At 37.0% G+C, this 14,963-nt stretch overlaps 2 protein-coding genes across 3 annotated transcripts; one reads left to right on the plus strand and one right to left on the minus strand.

Annotated features, from left to right (window-relative positions):
- Nucleotides 1-823: 823 nt before the first annotated feature.
- On the plus strand, nucleotides 824-4,861 carry LOC133803971 (uncharacterized). Of its 2 annotated transcripts, none has more exons than XM_062242118.1 (11): nucleotides 824-1,658; nucleotides 1,747-1,800; nucleotides 1,872-2,036; nucleotides 2,157-2,570; nucleotides 2,793-2,856; nucleotides 2,962-3,179; nucleotides 3,281-3,394; nucleotides 3,804-3,909; nucleotides 4,034-4,245; nucleotides 4,337-4,440; nucleotides 4,573-4,861. In XM_062242118.1, exons 1-11 carry the CDS (start codon nucleotides 978-980, stop codon nucleotides 4,715-4,717), a joined length of 2,277 nt encoding a protein of 758 aa, XP_062098102.1. In that variant the 5' UTR covers nucleotides 824-977; the 3' UTR covers nucleotides 4,718-4,861. The 2 variants fall into 2 exon arrangements, with proteins under 2 accessions (XP_062098102.1, XP_062098103.1); XM_062242119.1 differs by having other exon boundaries at nucleotides 825-1,658; nucleotides 1,875-2,036.
- LOC133803972 (protein WHAT'S THIS FACTOR 1 homolog, chloroplastic) lies at nucleotides 4,804-6,557 on the minus strand. The gene has a single exon (XM_062242120.1). The coding sequence runs from the start codon at nucleotides 6,307-6,309 to the stop codon at nucleotides 4,960-4,962; it is 1,350 nt and encodes a 449-aa protein (XP_062098104.1). The 5' UTR covers nucleotides 6,310-6,557; the 3' UTR covers nucleotides 4,804-4,959.
- Between the last annotated feature and the right edge of the window lie 8,406 nt (nucleotides 6,558-14,963).

Raw genomic sequence — 14,963 nt, forward strand, 5'->3', positions numbered from 1 at the left:
TAAGATTACTTTCTTCTATAATAATTAGAATTTTACTAGAATAACTTTATAGGACTTAAAAAATGAAAAACATCATAACAAACGTGAGAATATTTAAAATAATTTTCCATATCAAAATTAACATATACCAAACATCTCCTAAATAACCTCATTTATTTATTTTTTAAATTTAATATTTACAACATACAAGTTTTTTCTTTTATTGTAATGATATAATTTAGTTTTTTTATTTTTTAATGTAGGGTTCGTGTGTCGTTTTGTTTGGTAGGTTGCTTTATAGTTATACACTCCGAATGTGTGATCTTAGTACTAGTAGCAGCAATGGATTTGAATATTTCTTTTGGTCTTTTTTCGTACACGTCGAGACAGATTGTTTGGCAGTTGTGACTGCTTTTTTTAAGAGATCATTATTTTTAATGACTTAAGATATTTGTTAGAGGATATAACAAATTTGTTGTCTAATTTTTCAAGAGTATATTTGATTCATGGTTGTTGTACAATCAATAAGGTTGTTCATAGATTTATAATGCATACTCTTTGAGTGGATGATAAACTTATTTAGTTAGAATATATATTTTTTTCTAGCTATTTAGATTTATAGGTTGCATGAATTTATGATATTTTTTTTAATAAATAAATTTCATTACTAAAAAAATATATTTGAAGATACAAGCATAATAAAGAAAAAACCATAATTTTTTTAAAATGATGAAAGACATAAAACGCTGTCGTTTTTGTCTATCCAATTCCAAATATTAAATTAAAAAAAAACGCTTGCGCGCGTAGTTTAAATTGACATTTAATTTATTTTCCCTCCGAATTTCATTTCTCTTCTTCTCCAAGAAGCCATTACCGTTCAAAGTTCAAACTCGACAATCCTCAAAACGACAATCAATCCCTAACCAAAAGATCGTCGTTTTCTTCTCTTCCTCAAAAACGACAATCATCAACTCTGCTCCACCACCACCTTCGCCGCCATGTCTTTCTACGACGACGACGATGATGATTTCCAGATTCCTCTAACCCGAACAACCCCAACTCCCAAAAATCTCGCTCTCTCACAGAAACCCCTCAAAGCCTCAAGCTTTACTCCCCGGCCATGGAAGAAACCGAAGCAATTGACCAAAACCAGCCTTGCCCCCAAGCAATTGAACAATGCAACCTCTTCTTCTTCGTCTTCGTTTCGTTTCGGGAATCAGGAGAACAAGGATTTTGAATCGTCGGATGTTGTGGGTTGTAGCTTGGATTCGATACCGTCTAGTTTTGATTTTACAAGCCCTAAGGTCAGCGACGAGGTTTTCGTTAATGGCGTTGAGAAAGAGGAATTGTTGAATAAAATTGGGGGGTTTTCTAGCAATTCGATAGAGTCTAAGTTGATTAAGTCGCGGGTAGGTTGTGGATTGGGTAATGTTGGGTCCATTGATGAGGAAGACACTGAGGGGGATCTTGATGTTTTGCTCAATTTACGGTCTGCACTCGAAGATGGAGATAGTATCAATGGCGGTGATTCTCCTCATCATTCGGAGATAGTCGATGATGGGTATGGAGTTTTTGTGCTGTGTCCTCTGTGTGGGGTTGACATTTCGGATTTGAGTGAAGAACAAAGGCATATCCATACCAATGCGTGTCTTGACAAAGAAGATGCTCAAGCTCAAGATGTAAGTCCCAATGTCATAACTTTCTTTTTTCCCAAAGTTTTTACTATCTGTATTCGTGGCTGCTAATCAACATTGGAATGCTTACCAGGCTGTTCTTCCTCATCATGGAGGGGAGCCTCGAGACGATGCCGAAGCTCAAAATGTAAGTGACACTGAAAATTTTCAATATTTTTCATCAACCGGGGATTTTATAATCAGTGGAAGCATATATAGCAGGTTAATCTTCCTGGTGAGAATGATGAGCCTCCAGTGCCTAGGAAATGTGCTGATGTTTCTGCTGTTGTGGAGTGGCTGCGTGGTCTGGGTTTAGCGAAATACGAAGATGTTTTTGTCCGAGAAGAGATTGATTGGGATACCCTGCAATGGCTGACTGAAGAGGTATCTTTGTAATGAATTATATGATACTTATCTGCTATATTTGAGTTGGTTTGTTTATGTCATTTAAATTTAACTTCCCCTGATGAGTTTTATGTGGTTGTTCCTTTTTTTGAACTCAAGGATCTTTTTAGCATAGGCATCACAACACTTGGTCCCAGGAAGAAGATTGTGCATGCTCTCTCTCAACTTAGAAAAGGTAGTGGTCGAGCAAGTGAAGAACATACAAGTACAACATTCCATGTCCCTGGTGAACCCGAAAAGAGCACTAATGGAGTTGAGATGCCCATTGATGTCTCTGAGCATGTAACCGACAGTGCTAGTAAAATTGCTGCTAATAAGTTGATTACAGATTATTTTCCTGGAACTTCTATTGATAGGAAGAAAGTTTGCAACATCTCCAAAGACCAGAGCATGGTAGTAAAGAGATCCTCGGGTTCTGGTAGTAAACAAGTTATGGGGAAGAAAAATGTCAGGAAGGGAAAACTCAAGAATCCTCCTTCGTGGTGTTGTGTTCCAGGAACCCCATTTCAAGTGGTAAATGATTTTACAGTTGATTAAATAGAATTGCTTAATGTCAATAGTCTATCTAACCTCTTAAGCATATGAAAGCCAATATTGTCCACCTTCGTAAGGTATTAGACTATCTAACATGGTATTTGTATTACTAGTCAAGACTAGAAAGGTTGGCCTATCATCACCTTTTCTTATGATCTTATCCAAAGGTGCATTTTTAATTAATTTCTGATGAAAATGCAGGATGCTTTTAAATATCTCAGAGGGGATTGTTCACATTGGTTTCTCACTCACTTCCATATGGATCGTAAGTTTCTTCTTCCAAGTCCAATGCAATTACTACCTAAAGCTGGTTATTATTTTGCATTAGTCTAGGCTTTCGGTCTTAACATAGTTGCATTGGTTGTTGCAGATTATCAAGGTCTAACGAAGTCCTTCTGTCATGGGAAGATCTATTGCTCTTTAATTACAGCTACCCTTGTAAATATGAAGATTGGGATCCCATGGGACAGATTACAAGTTTTACCCCTCAACCAAAAGATCAATATTGTCGGTATTGATGTGACCTGTGTGGATGCAAACCACTGCCCGGGTGCCATAATATTACTTTTTGAACCACCCAACGGTAAGGTGTGGTCCGAATTGACTTCCAACCTATTTTTCAATAATGAATTTGAGCTTTCTGTCTCTTTCCTTATTTTATCTACTGATAATTCTGATCATGAATTCAGGCTGTTTTACACACTGGTGACTTTCGCTTTAGTGAGGACAAAGACATGATGGCTCTTTTACGGACACGTCCTATTCATACACTCATACTCGACACAACTTACTGCAATCCTCAGGTAATCTTAATGAATAAGAATAACTAATTGGGGTTGTTTATCAAGAAATCTCCACATTCATGCTTGAAGTAGTTAAAGACTCCATGCTTTGAAACCATGATAATGGTTATAATTAGTACGAGAAACTGGAACTTGTAGAAGGAAAAAAAGCTCACCTTTGCAAGTTTATATCTATATTTCCATTTTACTAGTATACTCATCAATCTAAAATTTCAGCTTTCAACTGTAAAAATGTTAACATGTCACTTTAAGTATATTTGAGGTCTATTGCGTATTAGAACACATAAATGCTAATATACATCGCCAAAAATTTAAAATTCATGCTCAGATTATTGCTTATAATGAATGTGCATTACTATCCAAGTTAAAAGACATATAAGAGTTAATTCTGTCTCATGTTTCATTGCAGTATGACTTTCCAAAGCAGGAAACGGTAATACAATTTGTCATTGATGCCATTCAAGCTGAAACCTTCAACCCCAAAACCCTTTTTCTGATTGGTAGCTACACAATTGGTAGAGCTCTCTCATGAATCAGCCTGCTTGTGATTCTTAATAATTATATGTTATATGCAATGTTGTTTATGTATTTTTTGGTGGGAATTAGTGACTTCTACGTGTCGTGTATTTTATTTAACAGGAAAGGAGCGACTGTTCTTGGAGGTTGCTCGTGTGCTACGTAAAAAGATTTACATCCCTGCAGCTAAGCTACGTATTTTAAAATGTCTGGGGCTACCTAAAGAAGATATGCAGTGGTTTACACAAAACGAAAAAGAAAGCCAGATTCATGTTGTTCCTATGTGGACAATTGCTAGCTTTAAAAGACTTAAGTATGTTGCCAATCAGTATACGGTGAGAGACTCCCCTCCTGAATTTCCTAAATAGAATTTGCATTTTTTTTTCGCTATGTAATTCTAGTTGGTTCGTTGGCTCAAATTTTCAGGGTAGATTCAGTCTTATAGTTGCTTTCTCTCCAACTGGCTGGACATTCGGTAAAGGAAAGAAGAAATCTCCAGGGAGAAAGTGGCAGCAAGGAACGACTATAAGGTGAATACATTATTCATGCATTGACTATTGGATCTTATCTACATTTCTTGCCAAATTTTATAAAACATCTAACTAGTTAAGATTGAGTTTTTTGCCTTTTAAACACTAACAAGTTTACTTGTAATGATCCAGGTATGAAGTGCCATACAGTGAGCATAGCAGCTTCTCTGAACTCAGAGAGTTTGTAAAGATTGTATCTCCGGTGAACATAATACCTAGCGTGAATAATGATGGGCCTGATTCTGCCAATGCCATGGTTTCCCTTTTAGTCTCTTAATCTGTACACATTATTATAAGCTATTTCATTTAATTTGTAGTTCAACAAACATATCTGTAATAAAAACTTGAGCAATTGTACCAACCTTTTTCAGAATCTGAATGTATATTATTAATACATCAAACTGACCCATTTTCCCTTTTATCTTTTTCATTGCTTAGCTCATATTTTCTGTTCTGTCTAGCTACATTTTTCTGAGAAAAGTAATCTGTTAATAAAATCAATTGTTATACTAAAGACTTTCATACATCCTCCTTGTACGCATTGCAAACCTCTTCAATCTCCATTTCATTATCAGCTACTAAACCCTCCTCTAAATCACTAGCACATTCATCTTCCTCAAGTTCTAAACAACTGCTCTCATTTTCAGAATCACTCTTGATCGAGCCATGATCTTCTTCTTTCTCTTCCATGTCCGATTCGCCATCAAAACATTCGAAGTTCTTCCTCTTTCCTCTGTAACCAGTGAAGCTCTGGACTTTCTCCTTCCACAGAACCAAAGGACCTTTCTCCTTCAACTCAGAACCTTCATAAGCTTCAGTCAAGAACACACTAAACCTCTTCCCTCTCTCCGAAACATAGAAAATCCCAAAGTGCTTCAAAAGAAGTCTCATCAGCTTCTGAGGCATAACAAACTCTCTTCGAAAATGTGTAAGATGATCAGTAGTAACCAATCTCTTCTCAATGGTGAAGCTAAGCAGCTCGTGCATAACCGCAATCGCCCTCTTGTCAAACTCAGGTGAACCAGCCTCAAGTCCTCTGGCATCGGCATATGGAGACAAGTAAGACCTCTTCTGAAAATGTGCTATCTTTCCTCCATATCTATAAACTTTCTTGTAGTCAGGTGGAAACTTCAATGGAAAGGGAAGCGAAAGCACTCCCGGGGTATGATCAGTGAGCTCAGTAATCCCCATTACCTTCTTCTCCAACTCTGTTATTGCCCAAGCAGGATTCCAATCAACAAGCTCCAAAAACTGAACCCCATCACTGCTAACCAGCTTGAAGTTTTGAGGATACTTGTGAACCCACTTTGTTCGAAAATCAACAGGCAAGCCAAAATCTCTCCTGAAATGGGAAATCTTATCCAATGCAATGCGTTTATCAACTGACATCATTAGTAGTCGAGTGACATGCTCAGCAGCCTTATCTTCATGTTCCTTGATCAGTCTCTCCTCCTCTTCAACCAAATCCTCTGCTCTTTTCGTCATCCCACACCACAAAACCCCTTTTCGGTCCTTGTACAGCTCAAAAAGTTTAGGCGATTTTCGAATAAAATCAGAGACCTTATGAGGCTTTGGAAGATTAATCTGCCTCCGGTACTGTTGCAGAGACCTTACTGGGATCACCATTTCAGGCTCCTGCTTCAGAACCTCCATTAATAACAAAGCCTTGAAAGCTATCTTCCACTTCTCTGTCACTATTTCGAGATCATGAACTCTCTTGGTCTTGCTTCGATCTTGGACCCGTTTACTGGTGGTCATGAATCGGCTCTGGTTGTGTGAATACCACCCGAACAAAGATTCTTCGAGCCAGTTTCTTCTTATCATAGATATCCGGGAAAACCCATCATGGGAAACCCTGTAAAGTTGCATGCTCTTCGTTATGAACTAGTTTTTTTGGACCCAAACCGTAGCAGCGTCGAAGTTTAAAAGAAAGTCTACAAAGTGTTTGTGAAAATGCCAAGCTGAAGTTTTGGAGGTGTATTGTAACAAATTGTGCTTTTAGACAATAAGAGCACCCCAATGAAATAACTATAATAGTTACTTAGTTAAAATATAGCACAAATTTCTTAAAATGCATACCTTAATATTAATATATTACCTCATGAATGTACTTCTCCTAGCTAAATTTTAGGCTCCTAATTTTTTTTCCTTAATTTTACCTTATATATAAATAACATATTTATTATTCACTCATTCTCTTTCTTTGTCTCACTACATATATTTGAATATATAAATATATATTATATGTTTTTTTCATATAACATATCAATTATTAAGAGTTAAGGAAAATATTTAAAATGAATAAAATATATTAAAAATATAATATTTAAAAGATATAGAAAAAAATAGAAAAACTCAATAATGGTATTAAGTAAAATGATAAAGAAGAGTATCATTTGGGAGTACTATAAGGGAACGATATTTGATGGCATGAATGAGTCTAGTTGTTTCCGACTATTATTATTATTATTAGTAGGATTAACTATATTTTTTTTTATTTTAAATAATTCAAATAGATCCTTCAATCCGATTTTAATAAAAAAAATTGAACTAAAATCACAAACAATTCACTAAATTAACAACACATAACAAAAATATAACAATTCCGCCTAATAATTATGTTTTACATTTAATTTTTTATTCATCAAAATTGGATTTAAGAGTTTATTTAAACTATTTTACAAAATACATTATTCAAAAAGTAATTTATCAAAATACCTGTGACAAAACACAAAATTAAAAAAAAGTATAAGCATTATTATTATTATTATTATTATTCATTGAATAATATGGAAAAAATCAATTATTTGACAATTTTTTTTTTTGATAATTGACCAAACTAATTTGACATTAAAAATTAAAAGTTTTGATAGTTAAAATTTTACTTTCTCAAATAGTTTTCATTCATAAGTTATAATCAAGTTTTGGTTTTTTTTTTTGGTCAAAGTAAGATTTTGTAGAAAAAGTTTTTTTTATCTAAATTTCATTTTGTATTTGATTTCCAAACCTTTGAATTTTAGGATTATAAGATAACTTCAAAATTCATTAAAAAATATATAATTTATAATTATAGAATTGATTTATTGATATAAATAATCAATACAATATAATAATATAACTGCTGTGATTTTTTTTGGTAAACTAAAAACTTTATTATCACTTAATAAATTTAAAATATAATTATTTATATTATCGTAAATTAAAATTATAGCTCTTATAAGATAAAATACGATTTTGCCCCCTGTGTTTTTTCGAATACGCAATCGGTCCCTGTGTCTTATAAAATATATTAAAATAATATTCTAAACTCAATTTTGGCCAAAATATTATTAATTATAAGATCAATTATTGGGTCGTTGACGATGCGATGAGTTCAGAGAAGCAGAGAAGGTGGTTGATGAGCTAAAAATAAAATATTATAATTGAAAATATTTTGACAAAAATCGGGTCTAGGGTACTATTTTGATCAATTTTATAAAACAATTGGTTTTAATTGTTATTTAATAAAACATAAGGATCATGTATTCATAAAAAAAACAAGAGCCAAACTTGTATTTCCTCCATATAATAAATCCATTGAACCATACTAAAACTTAATCTATATATTTTTTTTTTATAGATTTAATAACTCATTACATTATTTTAATCTTTAAAGTATAAACTTATAGAAACCTGTCTAATTTTAACTAATTTCAATACTAAAATTATCTAATGCAAATAGAAGTTTCATTTTTTTTGCCATTTTTAATATTTGTATTTGATTAAAAATCAATCAATATTTAGATAAATATGGAAAGTACATAAAGTGATTGCCGGATTTAAGAAGGTTGAATTTCTATTTTTGGGTTGTTTTGTTTTACTAATGTAATTATCTTTTTTGTACTAATACTAACATAACTTTGAGGACAAATAGGATTTCCTTCATAATTATAGCCCTGGTAGAATTTTGCTCTCCTAAATTTTTTTGTGCGGCAAAAATCCCTCCTCCTCCCAAATTATAGAAATATTTGAAATGTGACCCTTATGTTGCATTTGGTTCATTTTTTGAATAATTTGATGATGGAGCATTGATATGGCGTTAATGTGGCGAGATTCAAGAGTCTTGGTAAAAAAATACATGCATAGATCTAATGACAGGTTTCAAGAATATGTATTTACATTTTTAGAGCTGATGCTTGTATATCTAACACTAATAAACTCGATTATGACTAACTTCAGTTAGTTAAATAGACTATCGTACTACAACTAGACATGTGATCACATGAGCAAACCGTTCAAAAAACAAATAGGTTGTAACAGAAAGGACACATTTTCAATGATTTCTATAGTTCGTGGGAAACTTTTGCCATGCAAAAAAATTCAGAGAGCATAATCTACAAAGACCATAGTTCGGGAATTTTTTACTTACATACAACAAAAGTGTAACGCCTTGGCTACCCCAGAACAGTTACGGTGAACAGTGAACTGGAAATTTGACCCGCTACCCGAGTCCTTTGGTTAATAACGTGATCTAAGTGTTATTATCAGGTTAAGGTGATAAACCAGTAAAAAGGAAATGATACATTTCATTAAGTAAATAAACTGCTCATGAGCCTTTAAAAACGTTTACAAGTTGTTCATAATACAAAATGGTCGCTATTGTTTCAAATTTACAATCCCCGCCGACCTAAGCGGCAAAAATAGGGTAAACCCCTAGTCCCTCTGAGAACTCCTTGACCGTGGTGGTCAAGCGGCCCAATATGTACACAACATCGCCCAAGCTCTCCACTCAAGGTTGGGTGAGCCTCTCTTTCCCTTTACCTGCACCACATAGCACCCATGAGCCAAGGCCCAGCAAGAAAACACAATAAGGCATGACATAATATCAACAATGATCATTGTAACCATTCCGGACTATTAGTCCATAACAGATAGGTGACAGTAACAAAAGTAAAAAAAGTGGGTACAACCCCTTTAGCCATGTGACGATAGGGTCACCAGGGCTTAACTAATAAGTGGTTCTTTCATAAGTTTGATCAGGATAGGTGCATGGTGATTGGTCACCAACATAACCTTCCTCCCGACTCTAGAGTCGTAACTATGGACAGCGTCCCCTAGCCATGTGAAAAACAGTCACCGGGGCCATACGCCCTGGCTATGAACATCTGGTCTCAGACCAGGCAAGCGCTTATAAGTTCTTCGACCTTAGGGTCGGTCCAGCATTAATGCCATAGAGCCATTCAATGCATGTTCATCGACTTTAGGGTCGGTCCCTGACTAGTCAGTACAATAGACAAGTAATCAGCATTCACTAGCACTTAATATACAATCCATGTCAACATATATCAACCAACATGCTTCAATAACAAACCATGCATGTCATATACATATACAGGGTGCAACTGTATCCATACACTGTTTTCTTACCTCTGGTTCAAGTGAAAGTTATTATAAGAACGACCCCTGAGAACGATCAAGCTTTAAATTCCTTGACGGTCACCTGGTCATAACCAAAATATAGGATTCATTAATAAAAATGATAACAGAGGGTTCCCAAACCAAAACCTAGCCTCCGAGACATCAAACACTGCTCAACCGGGTGGTAGGTTCAACCCCGAGGCCTAAGGCTTGAATCCCCAAGCTAAAAACCCCATTCTGGCCAAAATGACCCTAAGGGCCGCGACCCTCCCCAGCTGCGCCACGGCGCACCCCTCTAACAGAGGCAGCCCTCTCTGCCAGACGCCAAGGGCCGCGGCACACCACAACCATGCCGCGACGCCCAACCGAGACCAGCCAAAATGACAGCTCGCAACACCAAACTTTCCCCTGCGTTTTCCCTTGGAACCAAGCCCTCTAACCAGCTCCAAACACACAGTTTAACCTCTAAACATCACCCATAACTCACCCTCATCAAAACCCAAATTAAACATCAATCAAAACCTCTTCAAATCCAAACTATCAACAAGAATCCATAAGCTGAAAAAAAACTAAAGGAAAAACAGAGCACAACCAGAAACCAATGACTAAAACTCACCTCAAATTCAGATTTGAACCTTCTTCAATGGCTGAACCAAGTCCACAAACCCAGCCCTTGGATTTCCTAGCTTGAAACCCCACCTTGAGCTCAAAAACTCCAAAGAAGAAATGGTGAAAGATGGTGTGCGGGTTGGAGAAGAAAGACCCTGTTTTGGCTCTGTTTATTCTATAACCTTCTACAACCAACTAAATGGTTATATGAATCCATCAAAATGACTAAAATACCCTTAAGTCATATAAGGCTTCTAAAACCATTCCAAGGGTAAAATTGGTACTTTCCACATACACCGTTAATCATAATTAACACTTCCCAATTCCCACTAATCTCAATATTCTCAAACACCAATAATTCATATCCCGTTACCCTAAAATCCCCGGTAACGCTCTAATTATTAAAAACACCCCGAGACTCACCCCGAGCCCCGAGCTCAAACCAGTTATGACCAAACCGATTAATCATATTTAAAGATCGTCTCATGCCGAAATACTCAAACCAATCCACATTATAATGTGGTCTCACAATATATCATTGACATGCAAACAAGTATACAATTATGCCCTCAACGGGCCAAATTACCAAAGCACCCCTGTAAACAAATGTGGACCCACATGCATGCATTTAACATCATATTATAATATAATTATCATGAACATGCATAAACACATTTAATGGCATAATTAAAACAGTTATGGTCCTCCCGGCCCACTAATCCAGCCATTAAACCATATTAGGGAATCCGGGTGTTGACCGCGTTTTTGGCCAACGACGTGAGAACGTCAAAAATGACAAACCTTCAAGAGAAATAAAACGACACAGACGGTTTTTGAACATAAAGTAAATAACACATCAATTTTTATAGTGGTTCAGCCCCAATATATTGGTAATAGCCTAATCCACTTAGAGATTTTATTCTTTTATCTACACTCAAGATCAGATGAACCTTAGTCAACTGAGTTTCTTCAGTGTAAATTTTCAGGAATACAAAAAGGGTTCTCTTTCAAGGAAAACACACTTTCTCTCTCTAGAAACTCAGACCCAATTTCCCCAAAAAAGTCCCTTTCTGATCCCATCAACCCTCTATTTATAGGCTTGGGATCCTAAACTGATATCCCCCTAGTCTCGGGATATTCTATTACTCATATTATATTTAAATTACACAAAATATTCAAAAATGCAACAGAATCCTCAATTTGAGTGAGGAATGAGAGATTCCTGCGATGCTCAGACCGATTCTTGCTGAAGCCATTTCTAGGAATCTTGACTTCGTCCTCCTCTATCTGGTCGACCCATATCTCCTACTGATCACTCATGCAAGTGCCGGTCGGACACATGCATTCTGGACATATGCAAGTGCTGGTAGGACATACACTTGCTGGTTGGACAAGCATTTGCTGATCGGACATGTGCATGGTGGTAGGACATGCACTCCTCTCCTATAACATGACACTCTCCTCTAGCATGTCATATCTCTCCTCTAACATGGTACTCTCCTCTAGCATGCCATATCTCTCCTTGGACAACCATGCACTTGCTGGACACATGCATAAGGACCATACCTCTTGGCTCTCCTCGGACTAAGGTCCGACCACCCCTTATGGGTGCTCCTCGGACCAAGGTCCGAGCCACACTTTGGCTCTCCTCGGACTAAGGTCCGAACACATGCATGGGGCTTCTCCTCGGACATGGTCCGACCGGACCTCTTGGAGTGCCTTCCTCGGACCAAGGTCCGTGCACATCACTTGTGCCCCCTCCTCGGATCAAGGTCCGACCGGACCTCTTATGGCCACTCCTCAGACTAGGGTCCGAACACATGCATGGACTCCTCGGACTAAGGTCCGAGCACACCACTTGGACTCCTCTATTGCCACGTCATCGATCTCCAATTTTTGGGGATAACACCGGGGCATTACAAAAAGTATTACTATCATCATATCACATATATTATTTACAAAATTATAAATAATATATACCATTTTATTAAACATAATTATATAAACACAATTCACCAATTAATCCACTTTTCTAATTTGTATATATATAACTTCCCATATTTAATATTATAAGAATTCAATTAATAAATCAAATAGCAATTATACAATATACAAATTATTTTCTCAATTAAATGAGATACCACAATTAACTCGGCAATTCCATAAAATATTTGAATAACCATCTTCAGAAAAACAAAAGAAATTGTCTAAATAAAATTCTTCAATCTCATATCATGTATATGTTAGACAATAACGCTATTATTTATTTTATTAAAACATGATACACAAATATGACAACTGTAACGCCCTGGTTACTCCAAGACCGTTATTGTGGACTTTAAATAATGCTTAGCTCACTAAATGAGTCATTTGATTATAAACGTGCATCTAGGTGTCATTAATAGGCTAAGGTGAAAAATCTCGATAAAAAGGAATTGATATATTTTATTCAAAACATAAAACTGTACATGGGACCATAAAAGTGTTTACAACGTTATTTACAATCCAAAATGGTCATTACAATGTAAAAATTACAACCTGCCAACCTAAGCGGCAAAAATAGGGTTAACCCCTAGTTCCTCTGAGAAACACCTTGATTGTGGTGGTCAAGCGGTCACATATGTACACATCACCACCTAAGCTCTCCACTCAAGGTTGGGTGAGCTTTTCTTTTCCTTTACCTGCATCACATAGCACTCGTGAGCCAAGACTCAGTAAGAAAAATTATTACTGCATGTATATAAATTCAATAAATGATTATGGTAATCATTCTGGGGCTTGCAGCCCTAATCAGAGAGTGAGTCACACTTTGGGCTCCGCACCCTAATTAGATAAGTGACTATTAAGTCATACTCTTAATAGATGACTAATAATTCTATCTCTGGATAGATGACTAATAAGTCTATCTCTAGGGCTTTGCACCCTAAGCCACATGACGTTCAGTCACCTGAGCTCTTTTGGTCCTGACTCTATGTAACTAACCTTTAGACTAGACAAGCGCTTTTAGTTTTCATCGAACTTGTGGTCGGTCAAGCATTTTATGCTCATGTTGATTAGATCTAATCATTTTGACCTGTGTTAAACACATTAATGTCGTTCTTGTCTCTTAAGCCAATATCATACGACCAGTGCTCATATCACTGTTGAACTTGACTGATAAGTCATAGCTTTAGGATCAATACTAAACACCATTGCCGTTCTCTGACTAATAAGTCAGTACCATACACAGATAAACAAAGCTGCTATGCATTTACTATGTAATCAATGTTCATATATATATATAGAGCACTCAATATGTCACATACTGGGTGCAGTTTTCTTACCTCTGGTTCGAGCGTGAAATGTGACGCCCCACGTCACTATAGTTGCTTTCTGGAATGATGACTGGCCCTACAAACCAACACGAGTCTTTTCAACATGCTTTGTCCTCACTCACATGCTTCCTAGGAAAATTTCCCAGGAGGTCACCCATCCCTAGGTTACCCCAGGTCAAGCACGCTTAACTTTGGAGGTCTCAAGTGATGGGCTACCGAAAACAAGATGCATCTTGTTGATATAGGTAGTACCCATCAATCCATTTAAGCCCTCTTCAACTGTGTAGTCCCATACCTACACAGTTTTAGAATCATCACACTTGACCTTCCCCAGGCAGTGTGGGATTGCACAGCTTACCCGGTCTTTCCCCTTACGGATCACGGGATTCTGATTGTCACAATCACCCCCCCTTACGGGCCCGACGTCCTTGTCGGCCACACTTCCGGCTGGGTCAAGGCTCTGATACCATTTTGTAACGTCCCACGTCACTATGGCTGCTTTCTGGAATGACAACTGGCCCTACAAACCAACACGAGTCTTTTCAGCATGCTTTGTCCTCACTCACATGCTTCCTAGGAAAACTTCCCAGGAGGTCACTCATCCCTAGATTACCCCAGGTCAAGCACGCTTAACTTTGGAGTTCTCAAGTGATGGGCTACCAAAAACAAGATGCATCTTCATTTCGGTAGCCCATCACTTGAGAACTCTGAAGTTAAGCGTGCTTGACCTGGGGTAATCTAGGGATGGGTGACCTCCTGGGAAGTTTTCCAAGGAAGCATGTGAGTGAGGACAAAGCACGCTGAAAAGACTCGTGTTGGTTTGTAGGGCCAGTTGTCATTTCAGAAAGCAGCCATAGTGACGTGGGACGTTACATGAAATAATAAAAGAACGAATTTTGAGAACGATTGGTCCTTAAGTCTCTTAGTGGTCACCTAGTCATAACCAAATATGAAATCCCATCAATAAAAATAAATAATAAAAGGTTCATAATCTAAAACCTCGCTCCCGAGGCCTCAAATCATACTAAAATGGTTAGTAGATTTGGTCCCGAGCCTTAGGAAATGAAACCCTGAGCCTAAACCCTTGAAAAACTCCTCCCTGGCACAAAAGGAAGGGGTGAGTCGCGGCGCGCCCCCAAGAGAGAGAGAAATTTGTTTAGGGTACCAGGGGCAGGCCGTGACTTGGCCTATTGGGTCGCAGCG

This window comes from Humulus lupulus, chromosome X, assembly GCF_963169125.1.
Source record: "Humulus lupulus chromosome X, drHumLupu1.1, whole genome shotgun sequence".
Lineage (NCBI taxonomy): Eukaryota > Viridiplantae > Streptophyta > Magnoliopsida > Rosales > Cannabaceae > Humulus > Humulus lupulus.

Bases quoted from the DNA above. Each gene is read 5' to 3' on its own strand.
- LOC133803971 (XM_062242118.1), top strand. From the start codon at position 978: ATGTCTTTCTACGACGACGACGATGATGATTTCCAGATTCCTCTAACC. The intron at 1,659-1,746 runs GTAAGTCCCAAT...AATGCTTACCAG, and splicing joins AAGATGCTCAAGCTCAAGAT to GCTGTTCTTCCTCATCATGG. The intron at 2,571-2,792 runs GTAAATGATTTT...ATGAAAATGCAG, and splicing joins CAGGAACCCCATTTCAAGTG to GATGCTTTTAAATATCTCAG.
- LOC133803972 (XM_062242120.1), bottom strand. From the start codon at position 6,309: ATGCAACTTTACAGGGTTTCCCATGATGGGTTTTCCCGGATATCTATG.